This window comes from Xiphophorus maculatus, chromosome 2 (genome assembly GCF_002775205.1).
Source record: "Xiphophorus maculatus strain JP 163 A chromosome 2, X_maculatus-5.0-male, whole genome shotgun sequence".
NCBI classification, from domain to species: Eukaryota; Metazoa; Chordata; class Actinopteri; order Cyprinodontiformes; family Poeciliidae; genus Xiphophorus; species Xiphophorus maculatus.
In genome coordinates this window covers 7,236,691-7,261,608 of record NC_036444.1, presented here as the reverse complement: position 1 = coordinate 7,261,608, position 24,918 = coordinate 7,236,691, and the positions used below count along the sequence as shown (strand labels likewise).

The window sequence follows — 24,918 nt, the reverse complement described above, 5'->3', positions numbered from 1 at the left end:
GGAAGAATCTCTTGAATACGGTTTCTTTTCCTAAAGATCTTTTACTGAACACACTTTGTTTCTAGTTTAATGATCTTCTCACATCTGCCACCTTTCTCCAACTTGAACTTTGTCTCTTGGCTCCAGATTAAAGATGTCTAAAGCTAAGGTAGACAGTGATATTTAGACAACAGGGTGTTATGATCGTCAGCATGAGGGCAAGTGTTTGCAAAAGCCGCCCTTCCTGTTTCTGGAGGACAATGATGCCATGTGATTTTAAAACAAGCCTCATCCAGTCAGCACTTATGAATCATGAAACGAACTTTCAAGTGTCTGAATAAGAGCAGCGACCGGCAGGTTCCAGGTTTTTTTTAGTGTGCAAAGTTGTGAAATCCTCTGTTTTGGGTGGATTGATTCCACCCAGATGATGATTTGGGCGTTATCAAAAGCAATAATTACTCACCTGGGCCTATATGTGACACTACCAAGTGATGAAGGGTACAGGATTGAATCAGAAAGTGATTTTTATATTCTTAGAAAAAATGTTAAACATTAATTTATTAGATCAACACAGACTGTTTTTTTTTTTAACTGGACCTCTATTTCAGAAGTTCAAAGTTCAAGTAGCTCATATTTTTAGCTTAGCAGTGGTACAGGGGATTTTTTTTACTTTCTTGCCCTTTGTGAATGTAGACAAACTCTTTTTTATTATTATTGTTATTTGAAAGTCTAGATTTTCGCTGACAAATGAAAATCTTCTTTAAATATTACACCACAATGTATTAGTTCTTACTTCTTATGTTTATCTTAAGGAGCAGAAACCTCCAGCAACTTCTACTCAAAAGCAAATCCTTGTTTATTCAACCTGACTAAATAAACCCACAACCTATTTTTAGTGCTCAGAATCAATTTATAAAATCTTCTGGGCCAAGAAAATAGAAAATGACACTTATGAAATATAATGAAATCTTTTCAAAAATCAGTCTACTTTACTAAATATTATATGTTTAGTTCATTGCAGAGCAGGTGAAAAAAAAAAGAATCACAATAAATAGTTCTGGGATTTTTTAAAAATTCAAAAATAATTTTGTATCTGTTGAGTACTTTTTGGTCTGAAACAACACAGAATAGAGTAAAAGTCTAAAGTGATAGGAAAATGAAATATGGTTTACAAATGTTTTGTGAAAAAAAATCTTTGTATTTGTAAACACACCCATTTACTCTGACATCCCCAAGTAATTGTATGAAGTAGTTACATAATGACTAACCAGAGTCCACCTGTATGTCATTTAATCTCACTATAAACACAAATATCTTGTAAAAACCTCTGAAATCAAAAAGGGCAACAATCCAACGCTTGGCTGACCTTATTGCTTACAGCTTGCTCTGTACGCTGAATACAGAGTAGTGCTAGAAGAAAGCCTGTTAGTGGCTGTAAAAGTTTTAAAACTGGAGTGGAGAGCAAAATGACTCGAAACATTCAGCCATGTCTACGCTGAAATGGTTTAGACATAAACCATTATAAATGGTCTAGTGAAAGTCCAGAGCTGCAGTCCTCTCCAACCTAGTCTGTGTGAGCTTGAGCTATTTTGCAAAGAAGAATGTATAAAGATTTCTAACTGACTCAGGGGAACATGCCTCACTTTTCAGCTGTTGCTTTGTAAAATATGTTTAAAAAAACACATATTTTATTTTCATTTTATGATTATCTACCTTGTTTTGGTAAGTCACATAAAATCCCAGCAAAAAAAACCTTGAAGTCTGTGTTTGAAACATGACAAAATGTGAAAGGCTCCAGCAACATAAATGCGTTTGTCAGACATTGTACATGGTCTATTCATTTAATGACAGTCTCATGTATTACAAAGCAAAGGTTTGTCACGTTTTTTTAAAATATGATTTAAAAAAAAAAGCATGAGGGAGGAAAAAAAAACGTTAGAGCAAATAAAAAAAAGGCTTGTTTGTTATTCTATCAGATTAAGTTCCAATTAGTCAAAAAGCAGTTGATAGGTTCACAATAGACAGCTTACTCTTACTTCTGTGTTCTGCGATTATTGTATTAGGTTTGTAATCTTGCCATCTGCTGACGAACTATTCATGTCGGTTCTTGAATTACAGAATGTCTGATCAGTCCAGGTGCTCTGAGTAAAGACTCCTGGCTGCAGCGCTGCAGTCTGATCTTGGACCCTGTAGTAAAATTACAAGTAGCTGCATGAAAACTGATTGTGATTGTGTGCAAAGCTAAGTGTGGAACTGTCTAAATGGTCTCTAAAGTCTACAACTGAATGTGACACATTTTGTCATCTGTAAGCCTTTATAACAGATACCGTCAGGTAAATGATGCCTTCTGGGTAATTGGTTCTCTCAGTATCTGTATGTCTTTGTAGCTCTCTGATAACTTCAGCTTTGTTTCATATGAAAGGAAAGCTGCTGATACTTCACACAGCAAACAGAAGAGGATTTTCTCATTGCGTTACCCTCCTGATTCTGACAAATGCAGCTGGTTTGAGTCACATTTCTACTCTAATCCCAAATCGTCACGGTTTGATATTCAGTAGAACTTCTGCTCTGAGTATTTGCCGCCCTGACTGAGTCACCACCATAGCGGAAATAAGTAATCATGAAAAATCTGCTTCCCTACCAAAAAACAAAACAACTGATGAGTTCTGTTCTGAATATGATGATATCTCTATCATATTCCTGTTTAACAGAGATTGATGTTATGACATCAAGCGAAGCAGCCTAAGTGAAGAGCGTTATCTGTCTTTGTGTTTCTCTGCTCATTATCATCATCATCGCTCAGACGGCGTGGCTCGCTCCTCTTCTTTTTCCAACACACCCCATGGTGTCATACCTGTCTGTGACTCATCTTTTGTGCTTCTGGTTAGGATAGTTAATTAAAATGAGGGCGTTTACTCATTTACTGTTACTTTTAATACTCTGACACCCACAAAATCAGATCAGTCCAGGTGAAAGTCAGAGGAGAACGTCTCACTCACAGGTCATGGTAAGTCTAAACTTTCACAGAAGAGTTTGAAGCTAACAAGTTTTTCCCTCCTTGCAGTTTTGGATCCGAGGCCTAAGACTGACTTTTATGCATTTGCTTCTTATTGTTGAGCCTTAACCTGCTGTTTGCAAATTGTTTGTGCATATATAGTTATGTTCATTGAATTAGAATATTACTGATAACTTCATTTATTTCAGTATTTTATTGGGTGAACTACATTATGTGGATTTATTGTGCACTGATTGATGTTTTCAGGAGTCATGAGGACATGTGAGCATGTTGATAATTTTCCACTTGCTACTAAAGGAAAGTGAGAATATTACATCAGACTAATAAATGCATTTCACATAAATATTGGGAAATTGATATGATTGAGAAGGACCGTGAGAAAATTTGCTCACTCAGGTCAGACTTAGATCAGTTCAGTTGATGGGCGCTTTGAAAAAACAACTGAAAGCAGAACAACATCTTGGTTGGTTGGAGTTCCTGCTTTAAATTTATTTATTTATTTGTCCAAGTGTATATATATTAAAGAAATACCTCAAGTTACAATGGAAACAAATCAGTTAGAATCAATAAGATGTATTAATCAGAAAAAAAGTATTTGCTTTTACTCAATTTTGTATTTTTAATGCCTGTAACTCAAAAATTGCCATTCAGACAACACAGACATACAGAATCCAACAACATGCGAGTGGTACATGTTGTTCTACTCACATTGTTGCATTAGAGGCAATATCTCCTGTTGCTATGTTCAAATTAAACAAAACAAATAAATCGAAGGTGCGGCTTGGGCTTAATAACAGAGTGCCACAGTGCCACACCTTGTAACAGCCTTTCAGCAAAAACTGAGGATTGACAGTTTGCAAAAAAGAAAAGTGGGGGAGGGAAAGAAAATGAAATGAAAGGAAAACAATTGTTTTACTAAACTTTGTTTTTAGGTAAAATTTTATTACTGCAGCACAATACAAACTAGTAATATGTTAATGGAACATTGAAAATCTATAAATCGGGGGGGAGAAAGCGAATAAAAAACCTAGAGCAGATCAGCTTACCATTCCCCGTAGAATAAAACCCGCCCGTCGCTGTTAACATGGCGTCTGTTCTTCACAGTTTTATTTCATTTCCTCCTGATTTTGTATTTTTAAAAACCCTTTCATGTGGAACTTCAAAAAAGCTCTCGGTGCAGAATTATTGTGAAACAAGGCTGTGACAATATTCACACACACAAATATTGCAACACAGAAGGAAGTCATTTTGCTGCATTCACAAAGTGCACCCATACAATTAGCACCAGTTTGGATTTAACTCTTGAATGGATAGTTCTCCTCGTGCTGTGAGGTAACCTTAACCTAAGTGGAAATTAATAAGACCTGTTTATCTTGTAAAGTGGTTGAGAGGACCATTGTGGTGAACTGGTGCAATGTAAATAAACTACATACAATTGAATTGAATGGATCAAATACGACAGACCGAAACTTTCACTGAGAACACATATTGTTCAAGTTTGCTGCTTTTAGGATGAGTGAAGGCTCATTTTTAAATTGTTAAAATGAAATCACTGCGGAGATAAAAAAAAAACGAATTTTAGAAAACAAATTTGATTCAAAATCTATAAAATTATTTAGCCGTCTCAAGGCCCTTTGCAGGACAAACAGGGAAAATCTCCAGACAAAGAAACATCACAAGATCAAATCATACAGACAGATTTGAATTTAATACTGATCCAAGTTTTTATATTCTGTCAAATTCAGTTTATAATACCAACTGGTGAATCAGTTTCTCTCTTTACTGTGTATATTTGCAATAGAAAATATAATAAAGTTTTGTTAACTTTGAATTAAATCTTCAATTATATTTTACAATTACTCAATCTATAATACAAAATCTATAATAGCTGGAGTAGATGCAAACTCTCCTTTTTTACTTACCTTTGAGAGCAAGAAATGCTTTCTGACAAAATGTCTTACCTATCATTATGTAGAGTAGCTTGTTTTATTACTCATTTTTAATCAAAAGCATTGGCTTCTTTGACACGCCTTTGTCTTTGTTTACCTTTGAAAGGTTTTTAGCAGAAGCTCTTTTAGCTCACATCGCACAAGTTTAATGTAAACTTGTCTTTAATTGTTCTTAATATTATTAAGTAGCTTGCTTTCTGTCCTGTTACAAGTCAGTTTCTTACAGGAGGATGTGAACTACGACGTGAATCTACACTTTGAAGTTTTTAGCCAAACTTCTGCTTTGAGGCAAAATCTCACAGAAAACATTTTTAAAGTAAAATCTGTTGTTCTTATTCTTAGCCTTATTTTTAGCATAAATTGGCAGGTCTAAAAATAAATAACCAAAACACATTAAAGTGCTGTAAGGTAGATCATTTGATGTTCACCTAAGCAAAATGTGGAAGATGGGAAGGTTACCTTAAAGCTAGAAATAAATATCATACATGATATTATTCTTTATATGCTGCTTAACAATAAAAATCCATAAAACCTTGTCAGTATATAATTCCTGCTTTGATTCAGGATTATTAAAATAAAGTCACTCATTTAGTAATTAGAAAATTAAGTTTTTTTTTTTTTTTTAGACTCTTGCTTATGAGATTCAAACATGGCACACTGTAACAGACAAAAAATTACACAAGTAATAACTTATTAGTAAACAAACTTCTCTTAATTAATTTAAACCTTTTTAGCAAACAATTTTTATTACATGAATTAATAGAATAGTAAAGCTGCTGAAATTCTGCTATTGCTTATTATGATACTTATATTTGCCTTTTGTTAGTTTCCTTCGATCACAATAACTGGAACATGTTAATATGTTCCAGTTCATAACATATTTTTTGTAATGTTTATTGCTTGTCACATAATTGGTTACTGTTTTCTTTTTTTATGGTGTGAAGCACTTTGAACTGCTGACATGTGCAAATAAACTTCATTTAACACGACCATCTTTTTACAACTTTCTGAAACTTTATGCAGGTTTTCCTCTCAGAAAGTTATAAAATGTTGAGTAACAATTATAATAAAGACTAAAAAATAATATTCCTGGCAGATTTAGATTTAAAGTTATTTTCAAGAAGTTAGTTTCTTGAGACAGACATATTTTGAAAAAATATTAGAAACAATGTAATATAAAACTGTACTCAAGAAAGAGTAGGATTACTGCAACATACTGTTACTTAAGTAAAAGTAAAACGTAGCAATGGAAGAAGTTGCTAAAGTAACAGTACTTGATGAAAACAGAGAAACTGATCATAACATCTGATTTATTTCAAAATTATGCAATCAGACAAAAAGATACAGCTATGTGCTAATTCTAGTATTTTAAGCACCAAAATGCAAATGCAAATTCAGGAAGAATAAAAATTCTTAAAACATATTTTCAATAGAATACCTATAAAACTAAAACTTAACAATAGAAACAGTAGAAAATGTATATGTTAGAACGCTGTTGCAGTGACAATATGGTGTCTTCACTTTATCTCCTAATGGTTTAAATAACATTAGAATAGCAAAACTTGTGTACGAAAATGTACGTGTGTTTCTCTCATGCCTTATTCGTTAAAATAGTTACTCGCAGTGAGTCCAGAAAGTTTACAGAAGTGAGAGTAGTGATACTTCATAATGTTTTGTTTCGGTGAAAGTAAAAAGCACGTTGTAGAAAAACGAAGAGAAAATGAAGGGGAAAAATGGTTACGCATTTTTGTCTGAGAAGTGTTTTGTTAGGGGGGGGTTGAGTCAGCTGCTTATCTAGACGCGGTCCCGAGCTCACCTTTGAGTCAGGTGTCTGGTTTCTGCGTGGCTCCGCCCCCCGCAACTAAGCGGGCCATTGAGTCTGTCTGCCTCCACAAACGCAGCTGGTTAGGCCGTGGACCGAGCGGACAGTTTTTGTCCTCAGCAGGGAACTTCACAGGCGCTTTTTCGTTCTGGACTCTCTCTCTTGACTCTGCCGCCATGAGTATGTTGACATCGGAGAACGCTTTTCTTTCTACTTTACAGCCACACACCTTATCTACCACTTATGCTCTCCCGTCGGACAACCAACTCGGGAATGGGAGCGCCATGTCGGACGACGCTGTGCGAGCGCGGCGGGTCCAGGAGCAGATAAAGATGAAACTGGCCGAAAAGGGCACACTTCCGCGTCAGAATGGAAAGGCCTCCCAATACGCAATGTCAGGTAAAAACATTAATGAGTTTGAGAGGAAGTACCACTTTCAAAGAAATAAGTAAAACACAGTTGGAGGACATATTTTCAGAGCTGGCAGGTGTTGGACTTAAACATAAAAGTCACAGACGCAAGCACAGGTGTTGGAATCGTTATCTGACCACAGACGTGAATTTATGACCAATAGGTGTTGTCTGTCTGCGTCGTTGAACTTTGAGCTCCCATAAGACAATATAAAAAGGACAAATAGAAGACATTAGTCATGTATCTATACATTAGTCATAAAAGTTGTTCAGGAAGGATACATGATATTGCAAAAGTTGGACAATGGTTTGCTTTGTTTAGGTAAAACACCTCTGCCTCCCCATAGCTGTGTACTTTGTCACTGAAGGAGTTTATTCAAGAGGCTCTAGGCGAGATCATTACATCAGATCAGACATAAAATATACACAGCTGATAGGAATCACATTGCAATGAATTTTAATAAATAACCACAAGTTTCTATGGAAGATCAAAACAGCCAAAAATAATTAAAATTGATTCAATAGGATTGTAAGTAGTTAAGTATCCAGTAGTGATCAATATGTCACAAAAGGAATCAATAATTGAACCCACAACTTTCTAGTTACTCCACCCACTGTTGCGCAGTCAATCCTAGAGAAATGCAGCATTTTTAGTACCAAAACTCAGATCTTAATTCTGGGAATGATGTCAGACCTGAGTTGAGTGTGTTCTAGTTGTGAGTTAGGTAACCAGTGGGATTGTAAAACTGTTGTGGTCACTAACTATTATCAGAAAGACAAGCCATTAATGTACTTTTCAAACAAACACTAAAGGAAATGATTGAGATTTTACATGATGTTTGGTGTCACTGGTTTTAATGAGGCAAATAAATAGTTGGGCATTAAATGCAGCTTTCACTGAAGCTTTGTGTGTCAGCCATGTTGGATTTTAAAGTAAGACCGTGGAGACTTTCAACTTTCACATGGTGATGTATTTTGATTCAAAATTACTTTATTTATCCTAAAGGGAAATTAAATTTTGTCGTAACTCATGTTATCCAAGTAAATTTCAAAGAGTTGTTATGGATGGTGATGCTTCAGGCAGGAAGGGTCTCCCATAACAGATGAATCTGAAGAGGCTGACTCTGTCCTGTTTGACAGTCTCTTGACTGTTATGACATTCTAATAGTTAAATTTTTGGACAGCAGAGACAATATTTCGCAACATCACCTGGATGACACCATCAGGTTTTGGCAAGCACTGCTAATCCACCTCATTTGCCTTTGCCCCTCCTCTTTAAAGCTCTGTCTGGCCATATGGTTAGAAAGCTGGGCAGAGAGACGTTGCAGCTGGGGATACGATCCTCTAAGCTTCCTATTCAACTCCTTTGAAATTTGGGGTTGCAGTTATAATGATTTCCCAAACATGCAACGCCTCAGACAAAAGAAGTTAATGAGATAATTAAATTCTAACTATATTCAGTTAATAATACCTGGAACATCATTAAGTGAAACACGCTCTTCTCTTTTTTGTTGCTCTTTTCATGTTTTTATTAGGAACGCACCCATCCACGAATTTCACTTCTGATACCGATGCTGAAAAAAAACTAAAAAAACTTTTCAGTGAGATTTAGCACATCCACCTCTATAACTACAAATATGGTGTGCATCGCTGATAGACAAGGCACGAAAGCATGGCAATTAACATGATCAGCATAGCTAAATTAATTTATTTTATTGATCTTTATACTCTGACATCTTCTTATGATCGTAAAACATCCCTTTGTACAGATCTGTAAGGTACAGGTTTGTGTATAAATCTAACAATAAAAAAGTACCAGACGGCCGACTGCTTGGGGATCAAAATTCCTACCACAAATAAACAGGCCTCTTTTGCTAATGATGCATCTGTGACACTCTCCAAAAGTATGTTGTCGTTAGTTGCATGATGTGTCAGGCATGTACAAACAAATGTTTGTGAAATTATGAGACATTTTTGTTCGAGCTGCGTCTTTAAAATTATGTTCAAAATAGCAGGCATACAAAATAAAATTCACATAAAAAAATACAAAAATAATTTATGCATTTTAAAGAAATTATGTGAAATAATAATAAAAAAACCCCATTATAAACATCCTTCAAGGCATTAAGGCATCTGTGACACTCTCCAAAAGTATGTTGTCGTTAGTTGCATGATGTGTCAGGCATGTACAAACAAATGTTTGTACATTACAGGAAATCTAAAGCAAAAATCCAGAACGATTGACGCAACTTCACCGACTCCCGAAGTGCAAGGAGGGTCAAAATGTGGCGAGGGAAAGACTTCAGTAAGACTTGAAGTGCTAAGAATCAACTTTATTAGGGTCGTCCAATGACCCTGAGGTCAAGACAAAATCTATTGGTCTTCTAATTTGACCCTCTCAACATGCATGTATTTATTTAAATGTTCATCTTAACAAAAACATGTAGTGATTCACTTTAAAATGATATTGAATCATGGGATTAGATTTAGAGAAAGTCACCATTGAGAGACAATATTTAAATGTATTCAGATGTACTTTTTTATTTTGGCTATTTACGTCAGTCTGGGAATTTTCTGCAAAACCAAATTACTCTTTGATTGTTGCAAAGGAATTTAATACAATAAAGAAGCAGCCATGTGTTTGTTTTTTATTTGTGGATTTGACTTTAAACCTTTCAGCCTGCAGTTGTTGAAAAATAATACTTATGGATCTAAATCATGGATTTAAATCTGAGAAATCTCTTGTGATTCATAAATACACTTAAAAATGACTAAAGTCGGTAAATATCGCAAAAGAGTGAGTGAGAGAGTGTCTGCTGTGCCAGCAAAGCTTTGTTTGTTTTTCCAGTTGGTCGGTGTGGCATTACAAATGATTTATATGATTTTTCTGGTTTTTGGAAGTTTTAATACTCTGCATATTTTATGTTTAAGAAGATATTCTGCCGTTGTTAATAATAAAACTAACAAAATTAAACTGTTTAGGAGGCTGCAGGGACTTTTTCATATCTGGTTACTCATAGGTTTAGAATTTAAATCTTATTCCTTTCTCTTTTGATTCAGGAAAGCCCATTATATAATTCATACTGTAAAGACAGATTGAAAATGGCTGCATGCTTTGTGTGGGAGGAGCTTTTGATTGTTTTTTTTTTGTTCTGCAGCATAGCTGTTCCTGTTTGATTCAAGTTTGTTTTGCATCAGTCCTTTGGGGGAATTTCTTAATTTGTCTTGAAGCAACAGCAGCAGTTTTACAGTGTGTCCTGTTTCTGCGCTTTTACAAGTGGTTAATGAGTAACAGGCCTCAACAAGAACTGCTTTCATAAAGTTTCCTGATAGCAGTGTGAATGTGAGAAAGGGCATCAGCTTTGAGTTGACTTCAGGAGATGAGTGTTGTTAGAAACGTATGTTGTCAAAATATATGACTCGGTTAAAAGTTATCTATCTAAGCGTTATTGCGAAATATTCTACACCAGTGTGGGACTGGTTTCCACGTGGTTGTGAAAATCTCCAGAAGTGGGTTGAAAGGTTTCCTGAATGCTTGGAGCTACCGTAGTTGGTGGTTGCACCACATTTGTCAATGTAATGCATTTATTGAACTGAAAGTGTGTCAGGAAGTAGGATCGTCTGCATCTGAACCTGCATACCTGCCTGTTGCTGCCTGTTGTGTCGAGACATTCCTTCACGTCTTGTGCGTCACTGTTCTCAGCCAACAAGCAGAGAACAAGCAGAACACCTTGACATTAGGTTTGCGTCGATGTGACCTCCAAACTCCAGGTTATTTGGATCCAGAAAGAGACTTTTACTCATTCTACTGGTTTAAGCTTTTCCCAGAGGCGTCGGCCGTACCTGCCTCAACAGGCGAATATGCTGCTCCTGCTGTTTCTTAAAAACTGAGCTGAAACAGAGATCTGACACGTCTCCCTAAATATTGTGGTGCTCTGTTTTTCTTAGCTAAAATATACCTCTTAACGATTGCCAGTGTAAATCTTCCCTGACTTTTGCCTGGAGGCAAACATACAGTCAACATTTTATCAGCTGTCGGCTGAAACCTCACCGAGCAGAATAGTGTCATTTCAGTGGTTTGTGGCTTTAGAGAACTTGATAATGAATGCGTAAGTGTTTGCAGATGGGAAAAACAAAAACACACAGAGGAATCTGGAAGGATTCACACAGCTGTGCATGTATGTCAGCAGACGTGTCTCAGTAGTGTTGCATTCAGAATCCTATCAAGTGATAGAAAGAAAAAGAGTAGGCGCTGAAGGTGATTCATGGTGTGTTTTAGTGGGCTTGTAAAACGCTGACGCTATCAGGTGTGCTGGGCGTTGTTGGGGTTGGGCTCAGGTCACGTCAGAGAACATGTCAGTCATCTCTACGGCAACTGTTTTCTTTAAGCAGTTTGCCTGGGGCCATGTCGGAGGCTCTCACTAAGGCACATGAGAAGTGGAAAAACAACAGCTTCTCAGACAAGAACTGAAAATTGCAGTCCTGGTACAGTAACAACACAAGTGTTGTTTTTTTAGGATAGGTGCACCTTAATGAACAAACTGGTTTGAGAGTTCCAACTTAAAAGTTATTGTTCCACCAATCTGAATTTTGTTTGGTTTTTGATTTTCTGTTTGCTTTTAAGCCAATTTTGGCTAAATCAATTCACATTTTTCTCAGGGGCAGTATTATGTTAAATCAACTTTTTTGAGCTTTGTGTCATGTTAAAATGTTAATCCCTCACCAAAAACATACCTGGAGTTCCTGGGAGGACAGAGCGCTGCCATTGAGGCAGTTTCCAAATGTCCAAGCTTCCAACACCGCAACTCCCATACTCAGTTCCTATAGACTAGCCAGCAGTAATTAGCAAACTCCTGGTGGAACTGTGCGTCTGCTGATCTCATTGTGCGAGCTACTTCTCAGTGCAAAGCTAGTAAAAATGTTGTTAAAGGGTTAGTAGAGGAGCGATGTTGTGAATTCATGAAGGTAGAGTTTCAGAAAGAGCAAGAGTTTTTAAAAAACACAGGCCCAATTTCAAGGTGTTAAATTTCATATTTAGTATATATAACATTTTTATAACTGATGTTAACATAGTTACTTTATTGTGTTATATAATGGCCTGGAAAATACATGATGTTGCCACTTTTAAGAACTGTTTAAATATTCAATGTTTTTAATTATATTTATTAAAACTGATTTTAGTATCTTACATAGGCAAATAGAATCGTTATTAAGGCTAGCTTTGATAAAACCACGGTCTCCACATATGTACCTTCTGAAAAAAGTAGATTTTTATCTTAACTATGAGATTTCCAAAATGCTGCCAACATTTCCAAATAAATCATGTTCCATGACAAGCAGAGACTGAAAGCTACAAGGAGATAAAACTGTAAAACTGTAATGTACTCTCTGCTTTACGTCATGCTCTCTCAATTTCTTAACATGTAGTCTTACATTTTACGAAAATACGGTTCACTTTTTTTTAAAACATTTCTGTTTACTTTGACGTCATTTTAAACACCTCACTGATATTGAAAATGGTTAGCTTTAAATCTTCTTCCTTTAGTAACAACTTCCACAATCAAAAGCCATTGTTGTGAGTGCAACCTGGCAGTACTTGCATTTAGCATATTAGCATATCAGAAAATGTATTGAGTATTGTAACTCCAAAGTGGCATCACTGGCACAGCTTCTTTTAGACGGGCTCTTTATTAAACGCAGTGAAAACTATAAAAATAAAACACAAAGCTTTAGATACAGATTCATTTACAGACTGACAGGTAACGTGCTTTAACAAAAGCTACCTCGTGGCCGCCTGCCACTTCGGAGGTCTTTAACAGATTAATTCTTCGTCGTCCAAATTAAAACACCATAACTGATCAATATACAAACATAATTACAAATATCTTGACAGCTACAGGAGACACGAGGCTGCTACACGTAGCTCGCTTCCAGGATTCTGTTCGTTCTGTTTATTCAAGTCTCACAGCCTTTCACTTGCATGCAAATCTCGCAATAACTTGCAACAAAAAATAGTTTGAGACAAACTAAAATACATTAATTTTATTCAAAACTCAAAAAGTGAACCAAACAGCTTAGATTACATTATCCTAATTCTTAGAAATAAACATACATTTCTTCAATAAATAAATTATTTTAGTGACACAAGTATTTTTAATTTTCCTGACAACTTTCACTCTGAGAGACTCTTCAGAGCAAACTCCCCCCCAAAACAGTATATCTTTCATCTGCGACAAAACTAAATCTAGATACTTTAAAAACAAAGCATTTTATAGCATGTCATAGTGCTGTTGTGACATGCACACAGTGAAAACAACTGATTTACAGTTGTTTTGCAAACTTGTAGGTATGCTTGGCATGCAGGGATCTGGTAATGGAGGAAAAAAATATGTGCATATTCTCAGCTCTTAGTGAAGCAAATGAGCAGTATTACAGTCATTTAATTAATGCATCATTTTACCTGAAAACAGAGATTTTCTTGGAGGACCAGACTGAAATATTTTGAAAACTACCAACCATCACAAATGTCTGTGTTAATATTCATGTTCCCATAAAACTCATGGACACCGATTCCTCTTTAAAAGCCTTTAGGTTTCTTTATGTCTTTGTGATAGACCTTAGAACCTGTGTGAAAGAGGTCCAGTGAACATGATACAGACATTTAATATCCCTTCTGGGAGAAATTACAGATTTGTGTCCTGAATTGTCCTCCCTTTGCTCTTACTTTAGCATTATTCTCATCAAAATAAATGAAAGGGTACAAAATTGACTCTGGCATATGACCAAAAGTGACACCAACCTTTTCTCTTTTTTTTTCTAGCCAGAGTAAACAAATGATAAAAACAGGGTTCTGAAAGTGACACAATGTTTTTAGGTGATCAGTTATTTCTTTAGCTACACCAACTGTTCTTTTAGCCTCTTTCTGTTGGGAATATGTAGCAACATACCTACTATTTTTTACAGTCTAATGTTGAAATGGGAGTTAAAAATTCAATCAGTCTGTGCACTCAAGCATGCTGTGATCTTTGTGCATGAGATGGAGGATTGTTCCCAAAGTGAGGAGTAACTGGAGATGTTAAACTTGGCCAGGTCCTGCAAAGTCTGTGTGCGATCAGACATCCGTGCAACACGATACATGCCATTTAAACTGTAATGTCTTTTATGCAAATTGCTGCTGGTTAATGTTGTTGTGTTATGATTTTATATGTTTGCAAAAGTCGAACATGTATTTTTGTTCCACAATTTGTTTTAAAGAATATGTCCACTTCAATCCCTTGAGCACAGAAGTGCTGTTTTGAAGATTTTAAAAGATGGAATCATAAGGTATTTGTTGACATTATTCATTAAATTTTTTCTCCTCATTTTTTTAGACTACGGCGGTTCATCAACAATGAAATACAGCAACTACAGCCCAAGTTACAGTCCTAAGTCTTCCTACATGTACTCAGGCTCAAAAACCCTGGTGAGTTAAGCAGCATTTTCACAAAATGATCAGCACACATTGTGTTGAAATGTTTGGAGGATCGTCTAATGCACCATCAAACTGGATGTATGAGAGAAATAAACTTGTGTTGGTAAGCTGGGTCAAGAAGGATTCAGCATGTGTGATATTTCACAGTGAACCGTGATTACCTCTGAGTTTTCAAGTCTGCCCTCTAAATTCTTCTGTTTTGGTGCTCCCAACAGTTATATACTGATGTTGTGTCACTGATGTTTGAGCTGTGAGTGTGACAGTCCTGATGTGGCATTTTAAACATCTGAATGAGATCTGGAATTGAAGACAACATGCTCAGAGGGCAGGAATGTTGTTTCCAGTTGAAACACATTCCTGCAGTCAAGTTTGGGAACCATTTTATTGAATAAATTTACTCAGAACCAATTAACTCATGCACACACTCCTCCAGAAACTACAGATTAACTCTGTAACCATATCGAACTGTGGTAACATTCTCTCTTTTCCTTATGCTCAGGGTCCTCGTGTGTCCACCAGGGCAGAATTCAGCAGCCGATCCGCAGCCCCAGACATGATCCAGTTTCAACGGATGAGTGTGGGTGGAGGTGGAGGTGGAGGTGGAGGTTTTTACCGGGAAGAAATGCACAGTGGTGGTTTCCAAGGTTCCATCAAACAGAACCAAATGGATCGAGATGACATGTCTGTGCATTCACTGCGAAACATGCAGACAGTGAATCCGTGGCTGATAGACAACAGCGATGCTGGAAGCCTGATCTCCGAGCGAGATGGCCCCTTTGACCAGCAGTATTCCCAGAGTGCAATGAACGGCTACGGCACCCAAATAAGACAAGGAGGAGGCACCATTACTTATCAGACTGGGTTTCAGACCCAGGAGCCAGTACTAACCACCTCGCGTCGAAGTATAAGTGGCACTCTATCCCGTGGGGGCGGTCTGGGAGGAGGAGGGACAGAGATTATCCAACAGCAGTCCTTTAAAGGCCCAGCCCACCGCACTATCAACAGGATTGCAAACCGTAACCGGATGAGTGTGAGCTCCACGTCTGGGTCCCGGATGACCTCAAGTTCCGGCAACATTGGAGCAGGAGGAGACAGAATGGATGGTGGGTTTTTAATGTCCGTGAGATCTGGTTCCCAAGGGAACATCTATCAGCAGCGCCAAGGTGGCATGATGCGATCCACGTCTATGAGAAGTGTTCAAAGCGTGGGCGGGGGCATGGATATCTATGGCCAGGCAGATTTGGAAGACATGCCCCACCTGCAAGGGTAAGAATCCTTGGAAAGTATCCATTATTGTATTATCAAAACCCCTGTGCATATCAATTGTTTCTATCATGCTTTGAAATTGAACTGTAAATACCAGCTCATGTCTGAAAAATGTCTTATTGCCAAAACTCATTAACTTCAATGACCCAACCAGTCTGACCACAGTTGTATAGGAAAAGTCTCAGAAACCGTGTAAAAAAAAAAAATCCAATTTAAAGAAAACAAGAAGTAACTCAGTCTCTTTACATTCACCAGGCAAAACAAATAAAAACAGACAAACTATACTTTTGGTAATTATCTTGCAATAAATTCTTAGCAATTGACTAAATTTACAAGTCATAAATGTAACCAGTTCAATGTGGAGATTTTCAAGAATGAAAATTTTCCCAGGAACTTTTTAGAAGCCAAGACATTGGCGGAAACCAAATGGCAGGGTGGGGTCTTTCATTCATTCAGATGACTCTTATTTGATGATCACTTCTGTATTACTGATAGTGATGTACAAATACGGTGTTGTAACATGCAGCACATTAACAGGAGTGTGTGTTTCCTAAGAGCTGTGGTTGGGGAGGCGGCTCCATAGTGGCAAGACGGGTTTGGGTTTGGGTTTAGGGTGTGGCTGCTTGGTTCAGAATCAGAACTCGCATTTCACACATCCCCGTAACGAGTGGTTGGGCGAGGGGATTTGCAGAACATTGTGTGATTTTTCTTTTTTTTTTAAGAAATTTGTCCCAACTGAAATTTTTGTCCAAATCATCTTTCCAAAATCTCTGTTTTGTTCTAGCAAGAGTTGAATACAGGGTGAAATTTTCTCTGTTTCAGTTCATTTGTTTGTACATTTTGCAGGATCCACAGCTTGGATACACCCACTGCAGTTTCATACCTGGAAGAGGACGACACGGCGTTGCAGGTCTTGGGTTCAGCATACATTCAGCATATTTGCTACAATGAGAAGACAGCAAAAGACGAGGTATTTTGCAAATACAGCACTTGTGTTTAGAATGCGCTTTCTTCTCTGCATTCCTCCTACTGAAAAACGTGGTCATGAAAATTGTTTTTCTCGCAGCAATGACAACCCTTAATGGATAGTTTCCCCATTTGAGGTTGCTGTAAAGATCCACATTACTGCTCTACAGTTTCCCTCTAATTGTTTGTGTTGCATAGTTGATCAGCATTTAAAAGGCCTGAACCCCACTGAATATAAAACAAATAATTTAACCACTGCCATAAGGAGATTGCTTCTAAATTTTCTGAACTGGCTGAAATACCTGATTAGTAGGCAGTGCAATACTTCCCTCACTGTTCTGCCTTATCAAACTATACCAGCAGCTAAGCAGTCAATGTTGATTAAACCTTTTGAAGCCAAACAGAGACATGAGCTAACCCAGAGCATCCAGGCAGAAAGTGACAGAGTGTAAGCATAAAAAATATTATCAAGAAATTTTAGGAATTAAACCCTTTCTTAAAATTTGAAACACATTTCAAACAAACCCTGTAGATACTCTTGCTTTGGAAAAAAGTTATTGTTTTCATGAGATCAGCAACTCTCACCTGGAATTTATCTGCTTGTCAGCTTTAGATGTTGGTCTATAACTCTAAACCGTCCTGTCTAAATGTAACAACAGCAAATTAGGATTAAAATTATGTTGGTTTTCATGCACAACCCCAAGATTTTAAATCCCTTCAGCTGGTGACCCCTTTGAACTTTTTCTGGGGCATTTGGCCAACACATTTAGAAGTTTATTTTGACCCTAATAGATGATTTTGTTTGTTTATCAACTTATTACAGTCCTCTTATGAGTTGCTTTTGTGTGGATAGAATAGGGTCGTTTTCTGGACATTCTTATTGTGGTTTTGTATTGGAAAAGATTCATGACTGAAATATTTACCAACGCAGGGAGATTTTTTTCTTTTCTTTGTAAAAAACTAATCCTACTGCTTGAATTGTGCAACTCGGTGAACAGAGATTAAAAAAGGCTTAATTTGAAATCATCTACAGTAATAAAAACAAAACGATCTACAGAGCTATTTGAATTGCTGAAACATTCTCTGTGTTTGTTCCAGGTGAGAGATTTGGGTGCCACTAAGGTTCTGGTGAAGCTGTTCAACAGTGATGATCCTGAAGTTCGCCGTTATTCCACTGGCGCCATACGCAATATGATCTATCAACATGTTGAAAATAAGAAGGACCTTATTGATAACAATGGCATCAAGGCGCTTGATGAGGCGCTTGAAATGGAAGACGATGAGCTTCGCAAAAACATCACAGGTAAAATAATGAAGACTATGATCATCATCAGGACAAAAAAAATTGGATCTACACCAACAGAGAGTTTGATAACAGGATTTCCGGTAGATGTTCATAATTTTACTGACAATCAGAAAAAAAACTTGACATAAAGTTCTGCATGTGTCAAAATGGCGAGCTCATGAAGTAAATGATGGACATTATTTGTTTCATTAGAATAAGTCAAGAGTATAGCTGTATTTTAGAAAAAATATTTTTTACTTCAACAAATGCAATAATTAGTTTCACAGATACACTTCTTTCAGATGATGCATTACATTAACAAGCGCTGCACTCCTTGATGAAATAGGGCTAGGAGATTGGTCATGTGGAATTTGTTCAGTCATGGGACAGCGATGCAACGCAGGATTGTGGGAGTGCTTAACTGAAGCAGAGAAGCAATGTAGGCAGTACATGGGGTCTAAATTGTAGAGAAATCAATATATAAAATATAAGACATAGGTAAATATTGCCATAGCAGCAGTATTAATATTGAATATCGATATTCCCATAAGGGCTGCACAGTGGTGCAGTTGGTAGCACTGTTGCCTCCCAGCAAGAAGGTCTTGGGTTCAATTCAGTAATTGGTTTCTCTAAATTCTCCCTAGGTGTGTGTATGCATGGTTGCAATTTTTTAAATTGAAATCAGCCGTCGGCCTCGGTGTGGAAGCCGCCACAGCGACGCATTTTATAACCACGGCTCAGTTCTTGAGCAACACGTTCAGCTTGGTCCGTCTTTGTTCAATAACACAAACCCAACCAGACACCCTAATTAAGTTCCTGCATAGTTAAGTAGCCATCCTGCTTTCAGATGTCTGTCTTACTGGCCAAACAAAGTACAATAGTAGGTTGAATGACAATTCAAAGCCCGGTGTGTTAATCAGCTGAGACTTCCCGCTGCTCAACCTCTAAACAAGTGGAATTTAAACTTCTGAAATTGCTACTTAAAGCATGAGATGGTTTCCACATGACTTACACTTCTAAATTTACCCCCCAAAAGAGTGAAAATCACAATTTTCTCAGAAATTTGTGGTTTTCATCTTTTTTCGCCATTTCTCCTCTGCCGACTTGTCCCTACATTTGTTGTGACACATCACTCTGTATGTCCTTAAATTGAACTAACTGCAATCTTGTTTACAGACTAGTTGCAGTTTTTAATTAAAAAAAACTATCTCACATCTGAGTCTCAAAACAGATTGGCTGCAAATTAGTTTTCAGGCTGCAGCCCCACCTTGTGTATCCTTTGCTTTAGCCTGTGAAACTAATAATATGGAGAGGAGAAACGGAGGAAAGTGTGAAGGTGTAGGTCTTTTGGCGTGTCTAATGTATGGGAAGGTGGAGGTGGAGGTGGTGTCATATCTATGGGCTTTGTGTATTTGAGAACAGGGGAGTGTGTGTGTGTGTGTGAGCCGCCCAGGCCTGTTGGTTCCTCATGAACAGGCCTGGGCGACTCCCTTTCTATGAATGACGGCCTTGTTACTTTTTTCTTTTATCAGTTACAGTCCAGAGTTCACTTTGAAGCTTTGGGAAAGTGATAAAGCAACTGTACATTCTCACCTTATATTTAACTAGTTTACCAGAACTGTGCAACTATAACCCAAAGCAAGCTTTTTAACATTTTTAATCAGAAAGCATAATATTTACTCTATATGGCTAGTTCAGAATACCTGTTGATCGTGAGGAACGTTCTCACTGCAGAATATGAAGCATCTAAATGTTAGCAGCCGTGAAGGACAGGGATGAACTAAAATGTACCGTTTGAGGCGAGACAAAGCTCATTAAGCTTATCTTATGCGTACATTTACTACCTTGTATGAAAAGGTGACTGATTATTGCTATTTTTTTCCTGCAGGTATTCTGTGGAATCTTTCAGCCAAAGATCTGCTTAAGGAGAAGCTGAAGACAATACTTCCTCGCCTCACCGAGAAAGTCCTTATCCCTCTCAGTACAAGTGAGAGTACAAAAGCAGAAATGATTAAAGAAGACAAAGGTATCCCCTCAAATTCTCCCTCGGAGACAGAAATATTGCACAACACGTTGGGATGCTTGAGGTGAGAAAAGTTGATCAGAACCTGAAAATGGGTTCTTCTCACAAAGATGTGAAATAGTTCATGAAATGTTACTTTGTCACCTGAAGTTTATTGAAGTTTTTTGTCAGTTATTTCTACTTGCTTTCAGAGGAGCATTTGAATGTTTTCCGTAAGTACAGCCCGGGTTTAGTCGTAGAGCCTAATCGGTTTAAAAAGATTAGTTTTTAAATTGTACCTTGAGGGAAATGGCTAGGCATTTTTGGATCTTCTTTTGTGTTCTTTTTTTGTCCGCTAAATAAAGAAAAGTATTGTTGTGCTTGGCAGGTTGGCTTAACCTTGACATTATAATTTACACAGGGCCTGCCTGCCTGTCATGTTTGCATATTTCATCTATTATTATTTTCCTGTCCGATAACTTTAAGAAGTCTTTAAAAAGGAATTGAATTTAGTGATGTGATGCTCATAAATAATTTGTTTTCCTGTAATGAAAAAAAAAAATATATATATATATATATATATATATATATATATATATATATATATATATATATATATGTTTCATGTTTCTGTGCTGAAGCACATCACACATTAATTTAAAATGTCAACTTTAGCCATCAGACTCTGTGTTCAGGAGCTTCTATAGAGACTCTGACATCTGATCCGTTGCTTCGAACAGCAGGTCAAGACAAACTCTTCCAACTTTCCTTTGACTCTGGGTCAATATTTTCACTGGAAATGTAGAAAAAAAATTACAATAAATTGTCGTAATTTATTTACTACCGTGGCTGGATGAGCAACTCCAGCCTCTATAACCAGTTTTGTCTGAAATATCTCTAAAAAGTTCACAAAATAGTGAACTTGCATAGAGGAAGTTGTCACAGACAGGATCAACATCAGCCCTGTCCATTCACTAACATCAGCTAACACTTTCTTGTGAAAAAAAAACTAAACAAACAAAAACCAACCATTATGGCCTAAGCTGTGTTGCATCAACAGGATTTTGGTTTTTAAATCTGTTTGGCTCTCGCCAGTTTTTTGCTCTCGGTCTTCATGCAGTCGTCGGCTGTTGGAAGTTTTAGAAGCTCTGTGTAATTGATTGTTGCTTAACCGACTAGGGCGTCCATCCAGTCTCTTGTTATCTTGATCTGTGTGAATTTTGAAAATTTTAACTGCACTTTTTAAAGTGATGCCATAGGTGATTTTAAAATGATACATCCCTTGACGTTAATCGCTTTGTTCTTTCAGAAATATGAGCTCTGGCTCAGAAAAGGTCCGTAAAGAGGTGCGAGAAACAAAAGGGCTGGTGGAGTCTTTAGTGAATTTTCTTCGTAGCACCCTTGACACTGGAAAAGTACAAGAAAAGGTGGGAGTGGAAGCAATTTTTCCTGTATGAACAAAATCCATCTTTGTGCCCATATTCACTTGTTTGTGTTTGTGATAAAGGGTGCTGAGAACGCAATGTGCATATTAAGGAACCTCTCCTACCAACTGTATGACGAAATGCCACCTTCTATGAAATCAAATTTGTCTTTTGAAGGTACAAATACCTCATCGAACACCGTCGGCTGCTTTTCACCGAATAGCCGCAAAATCAAACAGGTAAGCAGTCATCAGTTTGAGGACTGAGTGTGTATTATGGACAAGACATTTTGTTGTACGCCTGACTTCTTGTGTCTTTTTTTCTGATTACCAGAAAACGTCCGCCCAGAGATCCTTTTCACCTGCTGAGGTATCAAAAATGCCAAAAGGCATGGAGTGGCTGTGGCACCCTAAAATAGTGCATTTGTACAATAGTGTGATAAAATCATGCGAAATTAATGCCACCACACGAGAGGCGGCCATTGGAGCTCTGCAGAATATCACCGCTGGACAGGAGCCGGTGGGCGACAAATTTAGCAGAACTCTGTAAAACGTAAAACCATTTTTCGCGTGTCATAATAAAACTTTATGTCTGTAACCTGCAGTGGGCTGAAAAGATGTCCCGCTATATGGTGAACGACTACAAGATGCTGCCAAACCTGATGGATCTCTTGCGCTCAGAAAGGAACTCTGAGCTACGTCCTCTCAGTGGCTTGTTGAGGAGCCTGTCTTCCCATGCTGACAGTCAGTCCAGCTTTTATTTAATTTTTTTTGTTGTTGTAAAACATTAAATGCCAAGAATTACAGGTTACCAATTCTTATTTAATTAGTGTTTTTACAAGGTCTTATGGGTGAGAATTAGTTCAATGTGTAAACTCAAAGAAAGTGGGTTCTGTTTATTAAAATAATTTTCGACTCAGATTTCCCTCTTCAGATTTAAAACTGTCAATTTTTTATAACAATTTTAACCTGGACATTTTAAGTTATCAAAAGGTTTATTCCTCTTGAGACTGTAAGCAACAAACGCAATCTCTTGTACAAATTAATCAAAATGTTTTAATGGAATATTAAGTTTATGTTTTAAAAATGATTGCTTAGTTAATGCAGCATTGGTTGTGAAAAAACAACATTTTTCACCAACATTGAATTTTTAATCTATACCTCCTATTTTAATTCAGCTGTACAAGCAATAGATGTCGTGGTGAGGAAGTTACCAGAGGATGTTGACAAAGACATTCCTAGTAGTGAGGTGCTGGTCAACCTCTGTGGTGTTCTCAATAATATGGTGGCGCGCAATTTCGACGCTGCCAAGAGAATCACTGAAAATTCTGGCTTGGCCAGACTGATGAACATGAAGAGAATGGCGGAGAACGAGTACGTGACATGTTATCTTACCCTACAAATACAATTAAATTCATCCTATCTGAATTAGATGTTTACGCAGAATACTGCATCTGCGTAAACATCTTTCATTCATGTAATATGTTAACACTTGATGAAATGTTTTCCAGACCAGCCATGGCTGATGTGAGCAGAAGTGCATCCATAGTACTTCGCAACATTTATAATTACAGAAAACTGCACAAGACTTTCAGACAGGTAAGAGACTTCAAAAATAACAAAAAATGTTCAAGCTCTGCAAGACTGATGACTTATTTGTGATCACTTGTTGCTGCCAATGAGCTTAGGATGTTTGAAAGCAATGATCTAACCTTCACAGCACAATGTTTCAGTTGTTAAAACGTTGAAGGTGTTTAAGGTAAAAAATTTATTACAGTTTTATGAAAATAAATTGTTTCAATAGACTATAGCATCACCAAAAAAAAAGGCAACTAATACATAAATCACTTCTGAGCTGCTTCTGGTCAGGTTTTATGAAAAATCAGGTACACTTGTTTTTTTTTATTATGTTCACTCTTAATTTACCTTTTAACTCCATACTCAACAAGTCCAAGCAGGTGTTTTCTGCAATAATCTCAAACTTCTATGAATGACTTCATCGTGTTATTTGGTAAACATATTTTAGCAGCTTTTTGCCAAACGTCTCCTGTCCTTGAGCAAGGGCAGGAACAAAAAGTCAAAGTGCCACACCCTCATTCTTCCACCTGTGTGGCTCCATCCCTGCTGCTTCCACATTAGTTGGATGGCACATGCCCAAAAGCCATAAAACTTGAGGCAGCTCACACATTCACATGCTTATGCAAACACCCAGTCGAGCAGGACCTTGCGCTGGGCTGAACCCTGCGAATTTACTGCCTTCTGCAGGTCGCAGATTGACACTCCCAAAGGGTGTGGCCTTCAGCCTCTTGCCTAATTAACAAGTCCAAACAAAACAAAAATGTGTTCATATTTGTTACTTCTTTTTTTTTTTATTTCCAGCACTGTGATCTGCGTTTAAAACATATGAGCAAAAGCAAACCATTTTAATGTATGCCAAGTATCCGGGACAAACTTAAGAAATCAAGTGCTCTGTCTATTTTTGGAATAAATTACTGTTCTGTTGTCCACATTTAGAAAATGTCCCTAATGTTATTTCTGTCTTTGTGTTACAGAAAGGTTATAAGAAAGAGGACTTGTGTTCTGAATTCTGAGATGCAGGACCTGACCCATGGGAAAAACTGCTGTGTATTTTTACAAAACAGTCCATCAGAACAGCACGAGAACCGCGGATACAGCAGGATTATGATTGAACAGATATTGCCTGTACTCTAATTTGTGTGAACAGTTTGTATAGACTCTAAGGGATTTTATTCCAGTCATAGCAATATGCATTTAAACACAATGGCTTAAAAGCTAAAACCACTGTTGATGAGAGAACCTCTCACTATAACAAGTTAGCTTTGTAAATAGTGCTTTTAATTTTAAAAAGATATTAAGATTGAATATTTCTTTTGTTTATACAAGTCAGCATCTAATCTTGTTTTATTTGAATGGAAATTAGAGACAAAAAAATGGATGTAAATATCTTTCATCTTTGGGGATCATGCTTATGGATTTGCATGCTTTCTTACACTAAAAATGAAAATCTATAAAAAATGTGTAATCAGTTGGTGGAGTAGAAAATTGTGCAAAGTTTATGTATATTTTCAGTTGAGGTTTTTAAATGAGATGAATGTTGCATATGAGCACCTTTGAGACTCGTTTCTTAATAGACACAAAAACTTACATTTTGTATATAGAATCTATTTTGGGGGAATAAACATTATGATTTTTAAAGATTAATGTTCAGTGTAATTGGTGTCAAATATGTGGGTTTTGTACTTTTGTGTGCTTTATACCATCACATGTATCATCCAATTTTAACTAATAAAAAGACACTGGGAGAAAAT

General features: G+C 37.0%; 1 protein-coding gene across 2 annotated transcripts; it reads left to right on the top strand.

Annotated features, from left to right (window-relative positions):
* Positions 1-2,879: 2,879 nt before the first annotated feature.
* On the top strand, positions 2,880-24,917 carry pkp3 (plakophilin 3). Of its 2 annotated transcripts, XM_023346955.1 has the most exons (14): positions 2,880-2,986; positions 6,988-7,165; positions 14,547-14,638; positions 15,147-15,913; positions 16,760-16,883; positions 17,978-18,182; positions 20,053-20,251; positions 21,476-21,593; positions 21,674-21,829; positions 21,924-22,109; positions 22,195-22,333; positions 22,768-22,963; positions 23,101-23,188; positions 24,142-24,917. In XM_023346955.1, exons 1-14 carry the CDS (start codon positions 2,984-2,986, stop codon positions 24,178-24,180), a joined length of 2,490 nt encoding a protein of 829 aa, XP_023202723.1. In that variant the 5' UTR covers positions 2,880-2,983; the 3' UTR covers positions 24,181-24,917. The 2 variants fall into 2 exon arrangements, with proteins under 2 accessions (XP_023202723.1, XP_014328343.1); XM_014472857.2 differs by lacking the exon at positions 2,880-2,986 and having other exon boundaries at positions 6,828-7,165.
* Position 24,918: the final 1 nt, after the last annotated feature.

What these genes read in the sequence shown, in the direction of transcription:
- pkp3 (XM_014472857.2), top strand. Translation starts at nt 6,943, where the DNA reads ATGAGTATGTTGACATCGGAGAACGCTTTTCTTTCTACTTTACAGCCA. An exon ending in CCTGTCTTCCCATGCTGACA is followed by an intron (nt 22,334 to 22,767) that starts GTCAGTCCAGCT and finishes ATTTTAATTCAG; the next exon opens with CTGTACAAGCAATAGATGTC. An exon ending in AAGAGAATGGCGGAGAACGA is followed by an intron (nt 22,964 to 23,100) that starts GTACGTGACATG and finishes AATGTTTTCCAG; the next exon opens with ACCAGCCATGGCTGATGTGA.